A 16,505-nucleotide genomic window follows, 5' to 3' on the forward strand; every position below is an offset into this window, starting at 1 on the left:
CCAATCACTCAAGCATTTTGCAAACAGGGCGGCCAACTTGATCAAGAGCGAGTTAGACAAGTTTGCGGATTGGATACTATCTTATGTCCCTGAGCCCATCAAAAAGACCGTCAAAGAGGCTGCAGATAAACGGGTCGAACGTCTGAAGGAGAGGATTAAGCGTCTACACGAGGAGGTGGAAGATCGCTTCACACCCAAGGAACAACAGACGGCGTTGAAGGGGTATCTTAAAACCCACGGAATAGCCGGGCAGAGAGGTTACGACCCCAAGACATTCATCGCCAGAATCAAACCGAAAGTCCTTGAACTCATCAGTCGACAAGAGAAGCCTATCAAAGTGAAGTTTATCTTTACTTGCGGGTTTATAAAAGAGGATCCGGCTACAGCTCAGATCGAAGAAGAACTGGGATATTTTCATACAGAAAAGCCCGAGATTGTGACAGAGTCGACTGATCTCTCTGATTTGTTCGATACGATGACAAATTATTTACTCGGATTAGTTGAGCTGTTCCAGAAGCAAGGCTCCGGATGGCAGTTTGACCAAGTGGAATACTTTGACATCAACATAGATCCCTTTGAACCGCTTTCTGGGTCTTCCTATATTCCGCTGCCGCCGAAACTAGCGTCTAAGAAGGCGATCATCAATGTTAAGAACGAGAATGATCACGAATGTTTCAAGTGGGCAGTAACCTCTGCTGTGTATCCTAGGGAGAAAGATCCTCAAAGGTTCAGTAAACAAATGATAGAGAACTCTGAGAAATTCGACTGGTCAGGGATAGAGTTCCCCGTCTCACTAAAACAGATTGACAAGTTCGAGAAACAGAACCAGTATACGGTTAATGTGTTTGGATACGAGACCAAAATATATCCATTGAGAATCAGTGAGAAGGATCCAGATAATGCAATCAACTTACTTCTCATCTCGGATGATGAGACGAATCATTACTGCTGGATAAAGAATATGATGAGATTAGTATCTACTCAAATTGATGAGTTTCATCATACTCGTTTTTTATGCTGTAGATGTCTGAACTCGTTTCGGTGCAAACAATCATTAGAAAAACATTCTGAATGCTGCGGCAATCATGAAGCGGTTGGAATAGAGATGCCTAAGATAGATAAGGATGGAAATCTACCCCACATTAAATTCAAAAACTACAACAGAAAAATGCGTGTCCCCTTTGTTGTCTATGCCGACTTTGAGAGCTTCACAGAGAATATAGACACTTGCTCCCCAGATGGGAGTAAAAGCTTCACTAAGCAATACCAGAAACACAAACCGTCTGGTTTCTGCTATCTCATCAAGTGTTTCGACGGAGATATATCCCCACCCGAGCTTGTACGATACACAGCTGAATCTCCAGACGAAGATATCCCACAGCTTTTCGTAGAGTCTTTGGAGTCAGACATTAAGAAAATTTACGATAAGTTCAGGTTCCCTAAGAAGGTGAAGATGACTCCGAAGGACAAAATCGCCTATAACGACGCCACTCACTGCCACATCTGTGAGGGTGAATTAGGGGAAGACAAGGTTTTGGACCATTGCCACCTTACAGGGAAGTACAGAGGCGCTGCTCACAACGCATGCAACTTAGATCACAAAATTCCCAAGTTCTTTCCTGTTATCTTTCACAATCTGTCTGGCTACGATAGTCATCTATTTATCAAGAACCTTGGTACATCGGAAGGTAAAATAAACTGTATACCTAATAACGAGGAAAAGTATATTTCTTTCACAAAACAGATTGTAGTCGACAGTTTCACGGACAAGAAGGGCAACAAGATTGATGTTAAACGTGATATCAGATTTATCGACAGTTTCAGGTTTATGTCGGCCAGTCTCGACAGTCTAGTAGGTAACATGTCAAGGGAGTGCTTCAAAAACCTAGCGGAGTACTATGAGGGGGAGGAGCTCCAGTTGTTGTTGAGGAAGGGTGTTTTCCCTTACGACTGGTTCGACGGCTTTAGCAAGCTCGACGCAACACAGCTCCCACAGAGAGAGGCGTTCCACTCCAAACTCAATGACACCGACATATCGGAGGAGGATCACCTACACGCGCGGAGAGTGTGGGAGGTCTTTGGGATGGAGACCATGAGGGATTACCACAATCTGTATCTAGAGTCGGATGTGTTGCTTTTAGCTGACGTTTTCGAGAACTTTAGGGACGTTTGTCTCAAGAATTACGGTCTGGACCCCGCTTGGTACTACACAGCGCCAGGGTTGGCTTGGGATGCGGCGTTGAAGACTACCAAGGTGAGGCTAGAGCTTCTAACGGACTATGACATGTTGCTCATGATTGAGAAGGGCATCCGTGGGGGTGTCTCCATGATAAGCAACAGACATGGGGAGGCAAATAACCCTTACATGAAGGAGTATGACCCTGACCTACCCACAAAATATATCACCTACCTTGATGCTAACAATTTGTATGGCTGGGCGATGAGCAACCCTTTACCGACTCACGGTTTCAGGTGGATGGGTGACCAAGAGCTGTCAGGTTGGAGAGACCGCCCATGCATTCTGGAGGTTGACTTGGAGTACCCTCACCACCTACATGACTTACACAACGATTACCCACTAGCCCCGGAATCTATCGGGCTAGGCAATGTGGACAAGTTGGTCCCCAACCTTAACGACAAGACAAAGTACGTTATCCACCATGAGACTCTGAGACTTTATGTGAGTTTTGGGCTAAAAGTCACCAAGATTCACAGGGGTGTCACTTTTGAGGAGTCTGCTTGGCTGGAGCCCTACATTGACTTGAACACCGATCTGAGAGCCAAGGCGACAAACGATTTTGAGAAAGATTTTTTCAAGTTAATGAACAACTCCGTCTTTGGTAAGACTATGGAGAACATTAGGAACAGGGTGGACATTCGGTTGGTGACGGACGAGAAGCAGGCCAAGAAGCTCATATCAAAGCCGAACTATCAACATCGCACCATCTTTTGCGAGAATCTAGCCGCCATCCACATGAAGAAGACAAAGCTGATCTTCAACAAGCCTGTCTACTTGGGCATGTCCATTCTGGACCTGAGTAAGACGCTCATGTACGATTTCCACTACAACTTCGTCAAGCCCAAGTACGGTGAGGATGCAAAGCTCTTATTCACTGATACTGACAGCCTGATGTATGAGATCGAGACGAAAGACTTTTACGAGGACATCAGCGGGGATGTGAGGTCCATGTTCGACACCAGCAACTTTCCGAAGGGTCACCCATCTGGTATTGAGGTGGGTGTGAACAAGAAAGTCATCGGAATGTTTAAAGATGAGGCTGGGGGCCAACAAATCACAGAATTTGTAGGACTGAGGGCCAAACTTTACTCGTACAAGATGGATGAAGGTAAAGAAGAAAAGAAATGCAAGGGCGTCAAGAGAGCAGTCGTCAAGAAGAGCATCGGTTTCGATGACTACAAGGATTGCTTATTTGGTAAGAAACCTCAGATGAGACTTATGAATGTCATCAGAAGTCATAAGCATGATGTTTACACTGAAACGGTGAACAAGGTCGCTCTATCTCATGAGGATGATAAACGGGTCATCTGTGATGATGGTATTCACACCTTCGCTCACGGTCATTTCAGAACGCTATTAGGTGGTGGCTCAGTATCTTCAGGGACGACTTGAAGTTCTTCCCTAACGAACGACCTCCTTGGAGCGCCTTCGGAGAGGTAATACAACACAGGCTGCCCAACCGAAACAACACTGCGTGATAGATCAAACACTTTCAAACTCCAAATGGGGTCTGTGGCTCGTCTGCGTTCACCTCCTTCCTCTTCTCCAGGAGCTAATAGATATCTAACTCTAACCCCCGGTGGTAGTCTAACTTCATCAAGTCCAACAGGCCGCTTATACGTTGGAGGATCGATATCAACCTCTTTCAAACCAATAGATTTTGCAGGCTCTTTGCCAGTGATTCTTATGGGTTGACTATTCAGAGTTTTCAAAACATCTGGCAATCGTTTCACCCAAACTCTAGATCGATCATCGCTAATCATTTCTTGAGCATACTGATGAGAAAACAACCTCTCCGCAAGTGTTCTATTAGCGCGTTCGACAAAAGCCTGTGCGCGATGGTTCCCAGCTTCGCTTCGCTGGATGGTAACCCCCTTCTTTTTCATAATCTTCGTTACCTCTCCCCTAAATTCTGTCCCCGGATCGAAAATCACCGTATGAGGCCATTTAAGTTTTCTGGAGTATATCTTTTCAAACCCTTTAGCAATTCCACTCGAATCCTTGGTAGTCAGTGCTTCTGCATCTTTATATCTCGAGGCAATATCAATCACGACCAACGCGTAACGGTAGGTTTTTCTGCCTACGTTATCGTGGGGCATAAACAACAGATCGGCTTGGTGAATCTGATTAGGTTTATTCACAGTCCAATGCGGTCTGAGGACATACTTTGGAGCTGGGAGATAGATCTGCCACAACGCCTGTTTTTCAAGCCACCTCTTAGCCTCGGCTTCACTGACTTTAGCGACACTAGCTAACTTATAAATAGCTGAATACCCTTTCCAGTATCCATCGGTGGAATAGTATATTTTTGATAACCTGCTTTCGTTACTCATTTAAAGATTATCTCTCTTTTCTTAAAATAAAAGATGGCACAAGCGATATCAGAAAAAATTAACCCAAACAGGATCCCACGGGAACCCTTCGGCCTGAAAGCGGAATCGTCGCTGAATCGGATTACATTCAATCCCTCATCGGCAAGTCCTGGAGAAACCCTCTATATAAATATTCCAAAACTTGCTGAAAATGTAGTGATTGTTCCAGGTAGTGTATCCTTACTATTTGACTTAAACGTCACAGGACACGCGAATAATACTCTCGTCAACAACGTTGGTCGGAACCTAGTGTCAAGGCTCAAGATTCTTTTCGGTGGAGAAACACTACAGGATACTCAAAGATACGATCTCTTCCAAACCTATCACGACTTATACTTACAAGCTGAAGATCGTGAGGATAGAATAAAACAAGGTATCTCCTCTGAAAACATGAGGAAGCTCAGGACAAATGCAGGTGACAAAGCGACATCAGATGCTAAGGAAGTAGCTCTTGCAGCAGTTCACAACACCAAGTACTGCATTCCACTCGACCATCCTATTCTCGGCGAGCATGGAGTCTTTTATCCAAAGGCGTTACCTCATCCGCTAATCTTTGAAATAACTCTAGCCCCAGTTTCCGACGTCGTTGTTTATGCTGACACGGTCAAGACTCCAACGTACACAATCACAAACCTCGAGTTGGAATATGCTTGCATCTCAAGTGAATACTTGGCCCGTGAGGCGTTGTCGGCTTATCAGGTTGGTAGAGGATTCTTTTACGAGAACGTCATTCTCCACAAAACGTTCACCATCTCCAAACCTAATGATGGTGTCATAAACGAGCACATTAATCTGCCGAGGAGGTCAATGACAGGGATATTGTGCCTGTTCACAGAGAGCTACACCGGAGGAGCAAGGGATTCCGAAAAGTTTGTCAATCCAAGCATCACATCGATCAACATTAATGTGGATGGCATGCCAAACCGTCTCTACTCCAAGGGAATGACACCGCCGGACCTCTGGGAGTCGGTAAAGAAACGTTTCGGTAGAGAGGGTGTTAAGCAAAAGGATTTTTACGCTAATAACAAGTTTGCTCTGTGGGTCGACTTGAGGGCACACCCAGATAACAGCATTCACGGAGGAGGTCTGGTCTTGAACAACACGCGGGACGGAGTAAAACTAGAAATGAAACGAAAAGTTGGAGGAACGGGAAACATCACCTGCTACATGTTTGTAGTAGCCGACGCGTTGATGGAGGTTATGAACTCGGATTTGAGAGCAATCATGTATTAAAAAGGACTTGTGTGATAATACAAAAAAGAATGGAAGAATTACGGGAGAAAGTTCCTTTTCATTGTATTATCACAGGACCTACTAATTGTGGGAAGACAAAGTACCTCACGGAACAGCTCCGGGGACCGTTCCGGCATGTGTTTGAATACATTGTGTTGATTTGTCCGACTTATGCGAAAAATAAGTCCTATCGTGGATTTGCTCACGGAGATAAACGTTTCTTGGTATTATCACCGGATTCTAGTAACACCGATGAGATTAACGAGTTACTAACAGATTGTGCGGTGCTATTTTCTGGTACAAATACGTTACTCGTTTTGGATGACTGTGCTGTATCGAAAGATCTAAAGCAACGCTCGAACAAGTTTATCGATCTAGCGTTCTCAGGGAGACACGATGGGTTATCAGTGTGGGTATTGACGCAACAATTAACATCCATAGCAAAGCCCTTCCGTGATAACGTCGCCTGTGTGGTTACATTCCATAATCCATCTCAAATCGGTACCAAAACACTGTTTGAAGATTATGGGGGTGACTTAGACGCCGAGACTCGTAAAAAGTTCGTAGAACTGCTGAAAACTGAAAAGTATTCCAGACTCTGTTTCTGCCTACGGCATCCATTCCAACGTTATTTGGAGATTCCTGCCACGCGGTGAGCTCGAGGGGCTGACCCCTCGAAGTGGTTTAAAAACATCTTGGTCTACTTACAAAATAAGATGGCAAGCATTGAGGATTATATGGAAGAGGAGCCTGAGTCTGAGGGAGCCCGAGGGGCTAGCTCGAATGGCGAGCCTCTCGAAGATGATGTTGAAGTCAAACGAGAATCGCTGGCTATTCTCGCATCTCTTGGGACTACGAAGGAATTTCTTGGTGTCGGTATGAGTCTTGGTGATATCAAGAAGCTCACGGCGAAAGACGTCGAGAAATACTTTGTCCGCTACCAGACTGTCTTAGGCAAGCAAGTTACTGATGGATTAGTAGAATCAGCACTTCAAGTAGTGTCTCAAGTCATTTCCTATGTGGTTCCTATAGATGACACCGAAGAGCTTAGCAAAGACTTACAGAACGACGAGTTGGTTAAACGCGAATTGTCAAACTTTGCAGGTCTCTTGGTACTGAAGGGAGGAAGGATGGTAGCACTTGCTAGCGGTCTCTTCCGAGTCGCTAAGCATGTTAGACTAACACCACAGGAGACTTCCAACAAACTTCAAGAAGTTTCGAGCACGACTGAGCAAGCTCTTGAGCACACCTGAGCACACCTAAGCAAGCTCTTGAGCACAACTGGGCAAGCTCTTGAGCACAACTGAGCAAGCTATTGAGCATGATGTGATTTAAAGATTCTTTATCCAGAGTAAAGAATCATGTCTGACGAAAATCAAGAGGTTGAGCAAATCACAAAGGACCCTCCCCCCAGGAAGAAGAGTGCCGCTAAGGAGAAAGATCCTATAAAAGTCGCTTCTGGTAAGAGAGTTGCCGAATATAATAGGAGGTGTAGAGAAGCACTTGCTAGGGAGATGAAACGCGAGGCGGAGGCGAGTTCAGAAGACGCTGCACGAGCAGAGACACCCCACCAAGAGGGAGCTCGAGGGGATAGCCTCTCGGACGCTTGGATTCCAGAGCTATCGTTTACAACTGTACTGGCTCTAGTTGGAATAGGGCTCACCGCATTGGATATGTATATGCGTTTTTACAAAAAGACGCCCAAGATCAACGCCAACGAGACTGTAACTTTCGAGAGGCCCGCCGCTCGAGGGGCTAGCCTCCCGAACGCGACGCCAAAAATAGGAATGTTGTGATTTAAAGATTATCTGAATCTGTAATAAATAAAATCATGTCAACTGAAAACAAACTTGTGAAAACGATCACCGACTCAGCAGTCATCATCGGATTAGCCGCCGGTATGGGTTATGTTGCTAAAAAGGCTATGAAAGAGTCATTCATCAGCGACCCTTCGTCAAGTGTTACAAACTACGCTAAATGGGTTGCTGTCCTGTCCGGTAGTATGTATCTGAAAGATTATCTGGAAACACAAAAGATTTTGCCAAAACCGCTGTAGGCGACTTAAAGATCTTATAGATTGATTAATAAATGGCGAGTATAGCATTTATGATTGGTGGAGCTATTCTTAATGCAACGGCGTTCGTTGGAGGGAGTTACCTAGCAAGATACTTATCTTCTGACGCTACTCATGTTGATAAAGAAAAAATAAGACACGATAAAGCGCTCGAAAAGTATCAACAAGCAATGGGTGATTGGCAGAAAAAACGACAGGAATATCAGGATTGGTTGGGGGAAGAATATAATAATAAACTTCGTGCAGACCAGAATGATAAGGAGACCGATCAGGCCTTCAAACTATACGCTCAAACACATCCAGATTTTGATTTGAAAGAGCCTGAGCTCTCAGATTACTACAGACCAAGTAGCAACCAAAAGATGGGAGAGATGGCATATGTTGGAGGTGGAATGTTAGCCCTTGGCTATGTAGCGAGTAGGTGGATATGAGCCGGCACGACTTAAAGATTTCTTATTTTCAAACAAAATAAGAAATGGATATAGATTTTGATCCCACAACAGAAGAAGGTAGAGAAGATTTGAATACTACTGTAGACGAAGATTATGACTCTCTTATTCCAAACGATGGTGAGGGAAGAGAATCATGGAATGAAAGGATTTCAAACAGATTTGGTAGAGGTGCAAGCTATGTGATTAGGAGGTTGACCGACTTATGGAAAACACGAAACCCCGGGAGGGTTGTCCCCGAATACATGGAATTACAGAATATTGGAGGTTCTTCTTCAACGGACACACTTAGGGTAAACCTTTTGTTATCGAAATATCCAGATCTTGATGAAAATTTAGTTCAGATTTCAACGGATGAAAGAGGGAAACAATTCATTTCCTTCTATTCTGCGAGAAAAGGTGGTTGGACTAGACCAGAAAGGTTGTATAATGAGGATAGAACGGTGCGGAAGAGTGTTGACGACAAAATCAGATCCGGGAAATACAAGCAAATTCAGATTCAACTCGATGAACTAGACGCTACAGGTAATACACTCAGAGAAGAAGAAGAGAGAAACACCGAGCAAATGAGAAAAAATAATGAGGAACGAAGTGAAACAACTAACCAAGAAAGACTAAGAGCTATAGATCGTAAAAATGAAGAGCTCAGCGAAAGAAATTCTGTCATAGATGAGACTTTGGAAGAGAATCAATTGGAGAGAGAAAATCTTGAAGAGAGAATGTCGTTGAAAGATCGTGTCAAAGCGATTTTTAAGAAATACGGATTTACAGTCGCTGCTGTCGTTACCGCTGTGGGCGTTGTTATCGGTGTTATTGTCTCTAACCTGAAGACGGGTTTGACAAGTGTTGCAAAAGGCGTTGGAGACGGTCTTAAAACAATAGGCAAGAAACTAGGAGAAATACTCCCAGGAATGGTTGGTGCGATAGCCAGTTTCATCTTTAGAACGGCGGGTGAAGTCGTAGGCTTTTTAGCTAAAAACGCATGGCTTCTCATCGTCGCCGTCGTCCTGTATTTCGTAGAACGATTTAAAAGGAGACGGAAATCATAACAAATGGTATTACTCTACATTGAAGGGAACGTTGGTGACTTTACCGTCTATTTAGAACACCCTATTGAAAAGCCGCGGTTTATCGCGCTGCGAGGATGTGCGTTTCATAATCGTTGTAACAGTCTCTCAAGCGAGGGAACGGTCTCCGACGGTGAGAACATTATCCTCAGGATCCCCGCGGGGCAGTATACGATTGAGACGCTAAAACTTCAAATAGATGGGGGTATGCGTCTCGGTGAAAAGTCAGTCTCTATTAGAGACTCGTCACTCGAAGTTCATCGGAACGTCGTGTTGAATGAGCCGCTCGCCTGCCTGTTAGGACTCAAGACCAGGGAGCTGGAAGCAAACACTCGCCACGAGATAAAGATGATAGGTCACGAGGCTATTTTTATCCACTGCGATCTTGTGAACGCGTCCGACTCCCTCCAACAAGGGGCGCCCTCACAAATCCTAGCAAGTGTAGAACTTGATGAAGGAAAGATATACCTCAATCCAAGCGATCCGGTACGGGTTAGCACCACATCAGTCGGTTACGTGAGTAGTCTCCGTCTTAGTATAAAGGGCGGTGACGGAAACACAATAGAGCGCGGTCTCTACCCGATACGTCTAATTTTAGAAATCGCTTAAAGAATAAACTCTCCCCATAATAAAGCTATGGAAGAGTACAACTCAATCTACCCGAACGTACCCCGAGGGGTCAGCCCCTCAGGTGATAACTTCAGACTCCAAAAGACCCACGATGTTTTGGGAAGTTTGGAGCAAGAAGTTAAACATTACGAGAACGTGAGGAAAAAGTATAAACGAGGGCAGAGCGTGTTTTCAAAGTTAAGTGTGGTCTTAGGACTCATATCTGTCATTCTTGGGTCTAGTGGTTTGGGGACTTCTCTGTCGGGTTTTGGTATCATCGTCGGAGTACCGTTAGGCGCTCTGGCTGGTGTTTTAGGTCTTACGTCTGTAGGCTGTGCGGCGGTTTCTAAACGGCTGTCGCAAAAAGTCTCCAAGCACGACCAAACAGCGGCGATGGCAAAGGCAAAAGTAAATAGCATACGCGACCTGGTCTCTAAAGCTTTAAAAGACAACAAAATATCAGACGAAGAGTTCTCTTTAATCTTGAACGAGTTGGACAAGTTTGAGGCTCTAAAGCTCCAGATCCGTCAAAAGTCGGTAAGAGAGGACGAAAAAAACGTAAACATTACCAAGCTGAGGGAAACAGTAAGAGAAGAGATTTTGAAAGACCTGGTGAGTCGACCCGCTCGGTGAAATTTTTGTACGAGAGAACCCCCGTCGGATGGATCTATGAATTGAGATGCGTAAAGGACTGATTTAAAAACATCTTATATGTCATATAAGATGAAGTTTACAGAATTTGTGAAAAGGTACCCCTACTACTCACGCTTCAGGTTCTCTGCCGACGAGCACGGCAATGTGCAATTCGTCTTCAATGGGGACGAATACGATCCATTCGACAAGAATGGGAATCTAGTCAAAACGTTATATCACTTCCCTGGTAATAGCTGGAAACCTGAGAATATCCAGGATTTTCTAGTCGCCGACGACACACAAGCATACAAGGAAACGATCCAGCAACTGTTTGGGTTCCCAAAACAATACAGACTAGACGCGCGTGCAGAGTACAAGATATTGCCGTGGGACGAAAACCCTACGAGAAATAATTACGTCTCTTTTAATGTTTTTATAACACCAAAGGTGAAGACACACTTTGTTTTTAGGGACATATTCACCGACAGCTTGCTAGTATTCAGAACAGCAAAGGAGGCTAGTAGGTGGCTCGACGCCTCGAACCTCAGTTATTGGAGTCAAGCCTTAAATTTTGCTATGTTTTGCGCGACTGCTGGATGTGGTGTGACGCGTGACATGATTGACGACTCTCAAGTGGGGTCATTCTACAGATTTCACATCATTTTCACTATCAGACGAATATTAAACGAGCTACAATGCCCTCTTCCAAAAGATAGGCTCTTTAGTTGGAATAAAAACTTCTACAGCGAAGCAGCTTACCAAAAATTAAGGACAGAATTCCGAACTGGTGACGATTTCCGGTTCCTCGGACCGATAAATCATGGGTTAGGGAACGTTTATAATTATGATTATCACGGCTTGTCATCTTCTAACGACAAGTATAAGCCTTATGGCACCATTGATCAATTACACGACGAATGGGACGCTGCCAAAAGCGACCACGAACACATGAATCACTTTGAGATCGAGTACCTGAAAGACCCTAGAACCGAGTTTCAGTACGAGTGGTTCTTTCCAGAAAAATCAATGGGACTAACCAAAGCTGGGTTGTCTAGGATAAACCAGAGCATCGAAGCCTTTGTTTATTGTATTCTAGGCGCACAAGTTCAAACCCGATCGTCAATCGTCGGCGATAGCGGTTCAGCCCAAGAAACGAAACAAGTCTTTTCGAAACTCTTTGAAAGCGCAGTGATAGAAAACGATATATCAAAAAGTATACAAAGGTATCAGTTTGCTTTACAACAGGCGAGGCAAAAACTAGACTTGGCTTTCGCCCTCGGTTGTTGGTTGAGCCCATCGTATCTTGTGATAAATGACGACACTTCAATCGCTGGTTATAATAACAAATTACAAAAAGCCACTACTGATATGAAATTGGGGCTAAATCCAATAAATAACGAGATAAAAACGATCCCAAAACATAATATGGGTCATTCAAAGATTTTGTTACCTCATACCGAGTCAGTCACGGCTCACAAACCGAAACCTGAAGCGAAAACAAACCCAAAGCCGGACGTGACTAAACCCTTGAACACGCAGCACGAAAATAACCTTGTCATGATCACAGTCTTCACGGCTGGTTTGGCTTGGTATCTATTCCGGTAGCATGTGAGATGCACGTGTACGGATGTGACGTATTGCAATAAAACAATACCTGTTCACGTGCTAAACAATAGACCGCATACCAGATCTCCCTAACAACCACGAACTCTCGATGTAGACACAAAACCTATTTTCAGAACCGCTCGTTGTTAGGGTGATTAGGAATGTATGTGTTTTGTAACGTGAGACGCGTTACAAAACTGAGTGGGTCAATGTTAATTTCTGTTACACGTTCTGCAATGATGCTTTTGTCTATCGTGTTCGCATATTTGAGACCCTCCGCATAACTTACAAAAGGGTCTCTGTTTGCCGTGTTCACACATCCCTTTCCCCTTGCAGTCTTTACAGACATATCTTGCTCGTCTGTGCTCGCAAATGCTACCGCCGTTACATTCTCTGCACCGCGTTTTTCTCCGGTTGTGAGGGCAGATTTGCGATCCGTGACAATCTTTACAATAATATTTCACTCTGCCATGAAGACACTTATAATCCGTTGTTCGCTTTACGGGGGATACTTTCGGGTCCTTCACCGTTTGGTTCTCCATTTCTATCAAACCGGTCATGTCCTTAAATCACTTTTCAATCCAACACGCGATACCCGCCTTCTAGCCGGTTGGTAGTATGAGGTGTTAAAATCCAATCTACGAACGGTAAACTATCCCATCTTGACCGTTCGAACGTCTCACATCGCGTCCCTAACCTTTCCTCTTCTGCCCACATCATAAGATACATCTGGTAGTCCAACTCGCGAACGAGATCTCTATCAACCACAAAGGTTTTACCTCTAAGAAACGAGGCGAATACATCACCACCCTCGTCAATCAACGGGAAGATTTCACGTCGCGTCTCGGTATCATTCTCACCACCAAACAGTCTGAGGTAAACTAAAAATTTCACTTCGCGCGGGAAATCCTGCACGGTCGGTAAGCCATACTCGTTACGACTCTCGTCTATGGCTTGCTGAATCCCCGTCTCCATCATGAACTCTAATGCTTTCTCTCTGAACCTCGATCCTACACTTAGGCAGTAGGCATGAAACGATTCGCACTCCCTCCTGTGATCTTCATAATCGAAAGATTCTTCGTCGGAGAGCTCTTTGTATCCAATACTCATAATATCCAGGTCACATACGCATAGCTTATCGCTCACTAAAGTTCTCCTACATACTGGACAGGTCGCAGAGCGGAGTCTAAGCACACATTTCAGATGATTTCCATGCCCACATTCTAACTCGGCGCTTGTTTCTTTTTGCACCTCCTCTAAACAGATCGAGCACAGGATGGGTTCTTCGAGACTACCCGATGGTGGTGGTGGTTGCTCTTCAACCATACGTTTAACCGTTTGTTCCTCCATTTTATTAAACTGTTCATGTCTTTAAGCCACTTTTCAATTTTTTTACATCATACACCAAAGCATGTCTCTCACGCCTACCCATCGAAACACTCTTCCAACATTCCCTTCTCTTGCTCATCAAGACACCAATCCCAAAACCTGTCCGGATGCCAAGCTACTGGCATTAGTTCGTCCTCCAGCTTTCTACGGAATCTCACCTTGTGTAGCTTCTCCGGGAGCTCCTCATGCACGAGGCCCCACCTCCACGCCGCACGTAGCACCGCGACAATTTCGTGTAGACCCCAAAACCGCGCGTAACTCATAGGCCCAATGAGATCGGTCGCGCCCCACTCCAAGCACAACCTCACAATCTCGAGGTTGCCAGATTCGGTGGCCGGTGTTATAGCATAGTCCGGGTCAAACTCCCAGAAGTTTTCTCTCAGCAACTCTAGAACCTCAACGTGGCCATTGTACGCCGCCTCGGCGGAGGTCCAACCGACGTTGGCATCGACGCCTAGATCTATCAATAACTTAACAACCCCCACCTGACCTTCCCCCGCCGCAGTACCCATGGCCTCGATCATGGCCTCTTCGTCGTCACAATACTCGTCCATCACCTTCAAAACCTCTACGTGCCCGCCTTTCGCGGCCATGGACGCTGGATATACGAAGTCACAGGCGCCCAACTCACAACACATCTTAACGATCACGGCGTGCCCATTCTTCGCGGCCTCGGCCATCGGCTTTTCGAAATCCGTCGCACCCCAACTCTTACACAACCTCACGGTCTCGACGCACCCCTCCCCCGCCGCGCGCTCCATGGCGGTGTCAAAGTCTGCGGCTCCCCACCTCGCTAAGGTGGCGGCTTGATCCTCCACGGTGAGATTTGTAAGACTCCCAGCACTTTGCGTATCCATTTTGTTACTACACCCACGTCTTTAAACCAATTTAATCGAATTTTTTTAGACGTGTTAATTCACATCTACTCCGAACTGACAGTTTTCTGGAAATCCTGATTTCTCTGGAAATCGGGAAATATCATACCACACCAGGCGTACCCAGGACTGTGGCCACTTCTTTCGCTTTCCTACTGATGGTTAACTCGGAGATGCCCGTTCTTTCGGAGAATTTTTTAAGTGTAATATCGACCCCCTTTAGCCGTACCCAGTAATAGGTTAAAGCGACCGCAAAGGATTGTGGGCGAGCGCGATTCAACTCAGACGAGCGGTTCTCAGATCTGTAGTAGAGCTGGACCACCTCTCCCTTCTGTGCGGGGGACGCCGAGAATCTATCCATCACATCGCGAATGTGGTCCACGACGGTGGGAGACGTTCCGTGTAGTAAGTAATCTTTAGGCGCGTTAATACTAAAGATTTTTAGACCCTTAAGGCAACTCTTCCTGCTCAATCCAAAAGTCTCCATCAAGGTTTTCGGTGTCTGACACTCACCGGACATCTTGTAGGCGTAGTAGATACACGCAAAGACGATCGCCTTCCGTGGGTCGCCGCGAAAAATCTGGCCTTTCGTCACCTGAGTGTATATCTCGTTAGCTTTGGCTACAATTACCCCGCTAAAACCCATGTTCTCCACATCCTTGTCAATATTTCTATCCTCAGACCTACGTACCTGGACCCGACTTGGATTCGAAGACCGTTTGCCGTCGGAATGTCCGTAAAAACCCCACTCCCTTTCGTGTGCGATCACGCGCTGCATCTGTTCCCCGCACTCTAAGCAACTAGTGACCCCGTCTTCTGTGACTAGGTCGTCATGATTGCAAAGGGTGTTACTACTATCCTCGTCTCCCAAGGAGGCTCTACTAGTCTCGTATTCGGTGAGGGCTCGGTCAAACAGTGCAAATTCCGGCATGAGGGTGGGGACGTTAATCTCAGGCACCGGTCCGCCGGGGATATTGTATGGTGGTGGTGACCGATCTTCAACCATACGTTCAACTGTTCGTTCCTCCATTTTATTAAACTGTTCATGTCTTTAAACCACTTTTCAAAGGCTTTCTAGATGTGAAGCTGAGAGGCTAGCCCCTCGAGCTCCATCTAGGTGTGATGTGTGTGGTTGCCAAGACTTCCGAAGGGGTCCGCGTGGGGGCGGTGCGGTCTAAAGTCTCCACACCACATTCGTGGACTAGTATCTTACCCATCTTTTTTCGTCATACCGTGGCATGGAGACTAACATCGCTAGAACACCAAGGACAATTGTCGCCGCTCCGGCCACAAACCCAACGGGGTCGAAGCTTCCGTATTCTGAGTCTTCATAGTAATCAGCGTCACAACAGCAGTGTTCAGGCCCCACATCCGCAGTGTTACTCACATTCACCTCCAGCACCGAGCAACCGCCGGCTGTAGCCGCATCGTTTTTAATCTTCACCTCCGTCTTTAATGTCATTTTATCTAGGGCCTCATACGTCTTTAGACCAGAATAGCCCCTTGAGCTCCCCCTAGGTGCGACATGTGACAAAGTGATTGACAGGTGGGCTTGGCTATCACGTGATAAAGTGATTGACAGGTTCTTGACAAAGTGATTGACAGGTTTTTAAAGTGATTGACAGGTGGGCGTGGCTATCACGTGACAAAGTGATTGACAGGTGGGCGTGGTCGTGCAAGAGATCTTTGGCAAACTCGCGCATGCGCAGGTCGCGAGGCTTGGCGGAGGTGTGCGGAGACTTTTGCGCCACTTTTGGAATGAAATTTGGGGAGATCAAAAAGTTGCGCCAGCTGCGCCAAAATCCTACTACTCCCAGGGAGTATTTTTGTTGAAATTCTGTATTCTTGCATGGTGCTTAGCAAGAAGGACAACAATTCTGGTCCACATTTAAATGCAAACATTAAGTGATATATAAGAGACACGCGAAAAAAGCTCACAGCCATTGAGCTTCCTGTTCCG

At 45.6% G+C, this 16,505-nt stretch overlaps 2 protein-coding genes across 3 annotated transcripts; one reads left to right on the forward strand and one right to left on the reverse strand.

The window, feature by feature from the left end:
- Window positions 1-10,754: 10,754 nt before the first annotated feature.
- LOC125561965 lies at window positions 10,755-13,656 on the forward strand. 2 transcript variants are annotated; one of them, XM_048727095.1, is made up of 3 exons: window positions 10,755-12,928; window positions 13,005-13,157; window positions 13,546-13,656. In XM_048727095.1, the coding sequence occupies exon 1, from the start codon at window positions 10,755-10,757 to the stop codon at window positions 12,279-12,281; it is 1,527 nt and encodes a 508-aa protein (XP_048583052.1). In that variant the 3' UTR covers window positions 12,282-12,928; window positions 13,005-13,157; window positions 13,546-13,656. The 2 variants fall into 2 exon arrangements, with proteins under 2 accessions (XP_048583052.1, XP_048583051.1); XM_048727094.1 differs by having other exon boundaries at window positions 10,755-13,157.
- A 992-nt stretch (window positions 13,657-14,648) lies between these two features.
- LOC125561795 (transcription initiation factor IIB-like) lies at window positions 14,649-15,575 on the reverse strand. Its single transcript, XM_048726204.1, has one exon. It carries the CDS (start codon window positions 15,573-15,575, stop codon window positions 14,649-14,651), a length of 927 nt encoding a protein of 308 aa, XP_048582161.1.
- Window positions 15,576-16,505: the final 930 nt, after the last annotated feature.

This window comes from Nematostella vectensis, chromosome 4, assembly GCF_932526225.1.
Source record: "Nematostella vectensis chromosome 4, jaNemVect1.1, whole genome shotgun sequence".
NCBI classification, from domain to species: Eukaryota; Metazoa; Cnidaria; class Anthozoa; order Actiniaria; family Edwardsiidae; genus Nematostella; species Nematostella vectensis.

Coding starts and splice junctions, on each gene's coding strand:
- LOC125561795 (XM_048726204.1), bottom strand. CDS start 15,575: ATGGAGGAACGAACAGTTGAACGTATGGTTGAAGATCGGTCACCACCA.
- LOC125561965 (XM_048727094.1), top strand. CDS start 10,755: ATGTCATATAAGATGAAGTTTACAGAATTTGTGAAAAGGTACCCCTAC.